The 8,336-nt window shown below is 38.1% G+C and overlaps 1 protein-coding gene across 1 annotated transcript; it reads right to left on the bottom strand.

Annotated features, from left to right (window-relative positions):
• Window positions 1-7,067: 7,067 nt before the first annotated feature.
• LOC134218267 (CLIP domain-containing serine protease B4-like) lies at window positions 7,068-7,997 on the bottom strand. The gene is made up of 2 exons (XM_062697198.1): window positions 7,914-7,997; window positions 7,068-7,848 (listed from the first exon to the last, which is right to left on the bottom strand). Exons 1-2 carry the CDS (start codon window positions 7,975-7,977, stop codon window positions 7,079-7,081), a joined length of 834 nt encoding a protein of 277 aa, XP_062553182.1. The 5' UTR covers window positions 7,978-7,997; the 3' UTR covers window positions 7,068-7,078.
• Window positions 7,998-8,336: the final 339 nt, after the last annotated feature.

Below are 8,336 nucleotides of genomic sequence, written 5' to 3'. Positions count from 1 at the left end.
AAATTATAATAAGTTCAAGTCCATCATTGCGGTCACCAATTGTGAAGCAATTGTGAGGGTAACAAATAAATCAGAGTGTTTTTTAAACTTTATTAAAATATTTCACGCTCAATTAAAAGTAAGTTTCCGACCGCGACAGATTATCGAAAGCATGGAATTAGTCACCAGGCTTGAAAAAAAAATTTCATGCTAGGCGTCTCGAACCGTAAACCTTTAGATTCGCAGGCCCTGGCACTACCACAAAGCCCACTCTAGTTCCATACCAGTGGGTTGAGCATACTGGATGACATTCCTCAAAAACCATAGTCAACTTTGTTTTGCCATGGGGGGAATGGTGTTGCTTGACTACCCTATTCAAATGTTGAGTATTTCACAAAAACTGCATTATTACATGCTGAAGATTATTTTTCAGAATAAAGTGATGTATGGACGAAACTTCCGTAACACTCGAAGGTAAAGAACGGAAAAATTGAATTGCGCACATATAGAAAATTTATACTACCCCCAGAAGCACCTAAATTTATTTTTCTGGTTTTTTGGCATTTTTTTCAGCTAAATCTACTAAAAAGTCATAGAATGAGCCCTCTAAACATCCTAGTATCAATGACAAAGTGGTAGATAATAGTCTAAAGAAGCTATTAACGACTAATGTTTCTATTATGTGGAGTAAAATTGATGCATTCAGACGACATTTCTATGAAAAAGTCTGAAAAATCACAAATCTCGTTTGATGCACCTCTAAATCTTCATGGATTTGGCTGAAAATTGGTCAGGAGACTCCATTTAAGATATTCATTGAGATAGAGGGGTGGCACTTTGAATCTGGAATACTTTTGAAAATGATGAACAGATCTAAACACATCCTCCCCCTAAACTGCCCACGTGGTGCATGGTCAGCCTTTTATAATATTTAGAAACACCTTTAAGTCCTGAAATTGAATTGGGATTTAAGGAGGTCACAGAATGAATTATTGGCAGTGGCTGATTTCTACTCGCCGTTTCCACTTCCAGGCGCTATCGTATATGCGCAAATAGCCAGCGTAAGTTAACCACAAGAAATTTGTATGGCGAAAGACATCTAACGCGGGTTTTATCAAAATTAGGTACTTTTCATGAAAAACTATTTGGTACCGGTTATGTAGGAAGGTGTCCGCTACTACGCCTACCAAATATTTTTTAGATGAAAGTGCTTAATTTTGAGAAATCGAACCTATGCCTTTCGCCATACTGATTTCAGAAAGTTAACTCCTAGTGTGCCGCTGTAAGCACGCTCAAAGCAGGCGATTCATTGACCAAAACAAATTTCTTACAGAGTCGCATTTTTTTTACAGAGAATCTGAGAGCATTTTTAATCACTCCTATTCTTGTTTACGGACGAACGATACTTAATGTTTAATTTAGCATGATCAACAAAACTTCTATTTGAATATCCGGAGCACCCAGTTATATGATTATTTTATGATTCACAGTGTAGACCAATCTCTTTAGCCTTACCGAATCATATTTAATAGGTGACAAGGATCCCGAGTAGACGAAAATAGCTCAATAATATCAAATGTTGATAAGATAGCAAAATGAGATATGGACATGATTGATATAAGAGATAAAAGATCAGACGACAATATTAATATTTTGCACCAAAATATCATGAGGATTTCAAATTATGTTGTTTGTAGTACGTGATCGATATCATGTGCCATTAGTTTGTTCTTATACATAGCATATCTTGATATTTAAATGATATTTCGGTGCAAATTTTTGATATTGTTACATACCTGTTCTTTCATCTCTTATATCAATCAAGTCTGTATCATGTTTTGTTATTCTGTCATGGCTTCTGCCCGGGATAACCCACCAATATATTGAGAGTATATTTACTCGGTACTGGTGCTCTATGCCTGGAATGCAGCACTACAGATCGGTGCAAGAAAATAAATGTCTAGTACTTGAATCGCAATATATTGCCGAGGGGTTCCGATTTCAGCTGAATATTCTTGACAAAGGAAAGTCATTATGTGCTCTCAGTAAATCTGCCTGAGTAGTGCAAATTTCCGATATATTATTATCGGAACACCTATGCTGCATAGTGAGAAAAAAAATCACTTAACCACCAACAGAACACCTCCTTTCCCTTCGTTTCATAGAGTAGCAGGCATTAAGCAATACTTCTAGAGTGCCCCGCTTCAATTAACTCTGGTCAAAGGCTCGATAATAAAAATAAAAACTCTGTTCAACCAGCTGCAAACAATTTGTTCCGAGAAGCCGAGAATCTTCTGTCAAAATTTTACACCAACTTTGTTCGCATAATCTAGTAACCCCAGTATCACCAAATTATCGAGTTAACTTACGTTAAATGCTCATAAATATTAACCAGAATAGTAAGAACTAGAGCACATTGTGGTAGATCTTACTCCGTAATGCACCATGAAAAGTTGTCTACCCAGCATTGCAGGCTCCGTCAACTGTCTGGCTAACTGTTTCACCCCCAGACCATTCATCCCCTCGGCACGGGTCATCTGTTACCTTGGGATTTGGGGTTAGGGACGTCATATTGTCAGCTTTAATGTTGTACCGAGCCTCGCGATATTACCGGATTTACACCTTTACGCTCTACTTCAGAGTATCCATACCCCAGCGTAACGGGAAATAAAAATACACCCAGGTTTATTTTTTACGCGGCTGGAAATCATTAATTTCTCGGTTAACCCGAACTTCCACAGCTTTTTAAATACCACCAGAATTTTCTTTGATATGTAATTTTTATGTAATTTTACTACAGTATTATCTCGATTTTATCACCCCCTGGTGAATTTTGAGGTAATAAAACAGGGCAGTGACAAAATCGGAAAAAAATATTTTCAATTTTTTTATTCATTTCACTAATATGAAGCATTTCATGTCTTGGAAAGGAAAAATGCGTGAACGGTACCCATTATTTCTTGTCAAAAATGCTTACAAAATCCTTCACAGGTACTCAAAAGACATTCATCATAAACTACAGGCGGTGAAAGTTATTTCATGGAAATCATTGTTGCTTGCGGTATTATTTACGGAAATAAAAAGAAAGACCAAAATTTTCAAATTTTTTTGGGTCGACAAAATCGGGTCGAAAACGTGATAAAATCGGTGGAAGACAAAATCGAAGTTAACATCGGGTCAACACTGTATTCGTTTTCTGTTATATATTTCTAACAAAACACTAAAGACGTTTTAGTAGAAGAAACAGCCGACATATTTGATAATTTAAAGTATTATATAAGGTTATATTTGATTCAAAATTCCGCGGAATTCCGTTAAATTTCGCTAAAAGCCAGTTTTTGCTAGTGATTTTTTTTCGATTTAGCGAAACGAAATCAGATTTCGCCATGCTTCAATTCCGCGAAATTCAACGGAATTTCGTCTCGAACCACTTGAAACGAAATTTTTCGAAATACCGCATATGCTTACCAGAGTCAGAGTCGATGTTAGCGCCACGATATGTCCTGACGTCGATAATGTCGGAGAAGTGCCGTTTATCAATCAGAACGTGGTCGATTTGTGATTCTGTCTGCAGTGGTGATCTCTAGGTGTACCGATACGAGAGACTGTGTTGGAAGTAGGTGGTGCGAATGGCCATATTCTTGGAGGTGGCGAAATCAATTAGTCGTAGGCCGTTGTCGTTCGTCAGCCGTTGAGCGCTGAACTTCCCTACTAGTAGTAGTAGTAGTAGTAGTAGTAGTAGTAGTAGTAGTAGTAGTAGTAGTAGTAGTAGTAGTAGTAGTAGTAGTAGTAGTAGTAGTAGTAGTAGTAGTAGTCAGCTGACTACAAGTAATAACACTAAAGTGAATTCGACGAAACAGAAATAAGGTACACTGGGGGAAGTGGAAAAGGAAAAACCGATAGAGCATGTTTGAATTAGTGTAAATCCATTTTAAATGATTTAAATGCGTTCAATCAACATGGGCTATCAAAAACAGTCAATTTTGCACCAACTGTGCGGTAATTCATACCATTTTGGTCGCTTGAAATTTATGGAAATAGATTTTAAAATTAGGAGTTGTTTTTCCACTTACCCTAGTGGGATGGGGTAAGTGGAAAACCCATGTTGCCTTGACCTTCAATAGTGATGAGTAGTTACATATAATAAAAATCAATACCATAATTGCTCTGAGTATCATTTGTGGAATAATTTCATTACCTTAACGGAATAGATCCTCAAGGAATTCTCGTAATAGCTAGGGGAGGGATGGTTTTGCCTTCTCGGACATCAAGTGTACGTAAAGTCTATATGTTCACCCCAAAGATGAACATTTTAAAGGAAAAATGGGACTTACCGGGTTATTAACTAATCAACTTAGTTTAACGAATTGAGATGATGTCTGTATGTGCGTATTTGTATGTATGTGTGTGCGCAAAGCACGTGCAAAACTATCAGCTATTCTTAAGCACTTATCCTTAACCGATTTGTTCGCAAAAAAAAATACATTCAACGGCGAAACTTGCTAGGAGGAATACAAATTAATGTGAATTATACAATATATTTACCTATCAGTGCTATTTTTAACTTTCTTATATATTTTTTTCATATGGAAAATATGTGAAAGGCATCAGTACCGATAGGTGGATTAATCAGGCAATTTCTCATTTATATGAGTCCAATCACCACTGGAATCACAATGATAACAAAGAAAGAACATATCAAGATTCACAGCTATCAAAATAAACCCTGGAGGGAAGAAAAAACTGCGTAATTAGAACATTATCCACTTCCCCCGCAGTGTTTGATACCTGGGGTAAGTGTAAAACCTTTGAGTTATGTGCTTTCTTGGTACAAACCACTACCAATTGAATGAGATTAGTTTAAATGTATTGTAATGGTCACCTGTGATATAAATTCACTAGAAAAAAGAACAATTGGTGCAAATAAGAATTAATTTCATGAATGCAAATATCAATTTTTCGCGAAACCTAAAATTACAGTTCAAGCGTTAACCGTGTTAGTGTATTTGTTATACAAATTTCAACATAGTATTAGTGTGAGCATCAAAGTATAACATTGCATGATGCTATGATGTGGTAAAAACTGTAAAGTATGTACAATTCCAATTTTTCGAGTCGATTTTTACACTTACCCCCTTTTTCCACTTCCCCCAGTGTACCTTATAAAAAATCCAATCTGGTACAATAGGCCCTTCTTCTTCTTCAGTGGCTTAAAAAAATCGCAAACAAAAGACGCATAAAATTTAAAAATTTACAGGAAAGAAGAAAGCGATATAAACTTAGCAAAATATTTGGAAATCTTCGACCAACTGAACCTAACCATAAGTAACGCATTTAAAAAATATAATTCAGAAGCTGAGCTTGCTACCATGTAAATACAAAATTAAAATTAGATACTATTCCATCAGTACTGCATCTTGACGAAAAAAATTGGGGGATAGCTTAAAAAAATGCAATTTATTTGCCAATTTTTCCCAAGAAATCTTTACCATATTTTCCGAAGAAGATCGCGACCGCGATTGTTTTGCATTCTATTCCGATTTTTTCAGGGACATTGGTGTCAATCAAATCCGAGTGCGAGAACTTTTCGATGCTCCAATGAACTTGGAATGGATGCCTCCAAAGGACATGGCCTGGACACGATTCCTCCAGTATTTATGAATAATTTAGCAAAAGAACTCACTACTCTATTATTTTGGGTTTTCAAGAACCCTAGCAGCACACATGTTCCATATGTGACCAGATTTGGTCGCAATCAAGTTGATGCAACCATTTTCGTCGGACTTGTGCTGCTCGGGAAGTCCCTAGAATCTGTCACCTTTCCAAAAATATGCATTCCAAAACTTTTCGAATCAATTGTCAACCAAAACCAAACAACCATTTGCAGGGCTAGGCGTCATATAGCGTTTCGACTATAACTTTCATAACCCATATAGAATTAAAACACTTTATGTATCTCATGTTAGGTCAATTATGTCGTACCCAATAAAAATTACAATTACAATTATAATTATAGAATATTGCAGCATTGTATGATCCCCTTTCTCAATCACGCACGAAGAAAGATTACAATCTGTACAAGAGCGATTTTTACTAGGGTTACTACTCCTAGATTTCATCTAATAGCCCCGGTATTCATCTCATGGAAAACTAAGCGATGCAATGGAATTTGATTTGTTTCTTATTTCTGTGATTTTTTTTTCAGCAGTGATCACGCATGTAAGCTAAAATAAGCTAAACTAATTTGGTGCTGCATTTTTTTGTTTTACGATGAGATGAATATATGTTCAGTGAGATGAAAAACGGAATAGTTCCCCTATTTGCTTTTCACAAAATCAAGAATCAAGGTGTTTTAGATTTAAACAACATAAAAGTTTCTGTAATAAAAGTGAATGACGCGTTTTGAAGCGGGCTTGGTAGTCATATGGCTACTGCTTCTGCCTCATACGCAGGAGGTCGTGGGTTCAATCCCAGGTCCGTTCCATTCTACTACTTTGTATCTTTCTCTATCTCTATTATCATGTTCTAGCAATCGCTAGAACTGGAAATGGACTTCCATACCGCTTCCATTACTATTCCTATACCTTCAGCTTGAGTATTCTAACAGTAATCTGCTAGAATTGGAAATGAACTATAGAGCTCGTTTCCTACATCCAATTAGAAATTCCATCAGTTTCCTTCTCCTATCTATCACATTGGCAGCTCGTTAACCAAGACGGACCTCTGCCTCTCGAACATAACCCAAAAATTCCAACAAATTCCGCATGAACTCGTGGCAAGTGCAGAGGTATATTCGGCTTGCAGTGGGCGAGTGATTGCATCATCATTTCCTCCCCCTTCCCTACATTGACTTGCATTCTGACGTGGCAGGCGCCAGTATGACCTAACAAATGGGTTCACCAGTACTTGTACATTGAAGATGTGTGCTAGTCCCAAGCAAACATCTGTTGGTTCCCTGTGCAAGCACAGCTGATCTGGTCATAATGGAGTAGCAACTACGAGCAGTCAATCAAGCTCAAGCTCAAGCTCAAAAGTGAATGACGCGTTTTGTTATCAGTGAAACAGGGAATAAATTAGACATAACAAGCAACGTTGACAATCATTCTATTATATTTCTAATCCATTTTATTTGACGAGTAACATCAGCGAAAGACAGATACTGCTCTTCCAATTCAATAACACTAAACTTCACAATAATTCCCCTCACATACCATTTGCCTTCCTCTTCGTAGTAGAAGCCTCCACCGCCGTCACCATGCCCATAAGTAATATCGTCCAGCACTTTTGTACAAAATTTCTCGGTCATCACATTTTGCCGTACAGGACATGTTGAACTTGGAACAACAACCATGTTCAGTATCCTCATATTCTTCTCCAATGCACCGGACAAGTTCGATTTCCACCCGACAAGCGATCCATTTTTGCCAACAAACTCCTGTTCAGCAACGTCACGTTCCCACAGACAGACAGGGCTGGCAAATAAATTCAAATTGATTTCACTCATAAGTCTCAACAGCGCCAAAGCGGCCAGCGGATCCGTCGAGTTGCTTATGTGGAACTCATCAACCTTGAACTCGTGCCTATTTCGATCGAAACTGTCCATCCGGATCCGAACCGCTAGATCGGATGCCTCCACCTCGTGTCTGGTGGAAGTTAGACAGTATCCGGCCGTTAGTACGAAGCGGTCGTTCAGGATGGTCACCAAACAGACGAACACGGGTGGATCGGATTCGAAACGGATAAACAGAGTGCCTACCCACGGCCATTGCTCGATCATCGGACGTATGCCACCATTCTGAACGCTTTGCGGCTGGATCGGTTCCGTCAATCGCACGCCACACTTCGGTATTCGTTGTGCGGCAATAGAAGCTAAATGTTAACAGATAACAGATAGTTAATGGAAGAATTATACGTTAGTCAAGTAATGTGCTTACTGGCCAGAAAAAGAAGAGATAAAGCAAAAATCAGAGCAGTGATGCTACTCGTGCAGATACTCATCTTGAACTGATCAGATGCTGTGCACTGAATTTGAATTATGCGTACTTTCGCTATCAGCAGTTTCTATGATTACGTAGGAGGGTAACCCCAGTCAGTGGCGATAGAGTTGTTATGGTTAGAATGTAGCATGCCTTCGCTAGTGCCAGACTTTACGTTGAAGCGCGATAGCAGTTCTGATCAGTCATCGTAAGCTAGTCGTACATGCTAAACAACATAAACAAATCATCTGTACCTACTACACACGTTTTCAATGTTTGGGAGGGATCGTTAAGATGCGCGATTATTCGATTCGCAATCTGGTGTTTTTTGCGGCGGGTTGCTGTCGCTGAGCTACACTGGGTTAAATATTTTAGGCTGAA

The sequence above is a fragment of the Armigeres subalbatus genome, chromosome 2, assembly GCF_024139115.2.
Source record: "Armigeres subalbatus isolate Guangzhou_Male chromosome 2, GZ_Asu_2, whole genome shotgun sequence".
Lineage (NCBI taxonomy): Eukaryota > Metazoa > Arthropoda > Insecta > Diptera > Culicidae > Armigeres > Armigeres subalbatus.
The sequence above is the reverse complement of the archived record's forward strand: the minus strand, read 5'-3'. Positions and strand labels throughout refer to the sequence as shown.

Excerpts from the sequence above, each read along its gene's own strand:
- LOC134218267 (XM_062697198.1), bottom strand. The coding sequence starts at position 7,977 with ATGAGTATCTGCACGAGTAGCATCACTGCTCTGATTTTTGCTTTATCT. Across the intron at positions 7,849-7,913 it reads ATCTCTTCTTTTTCTGGCCA|CTTCTATTGCCGCACAACGA; the intron begins GTAAGCACATTA and ends GTTAACATTTAG.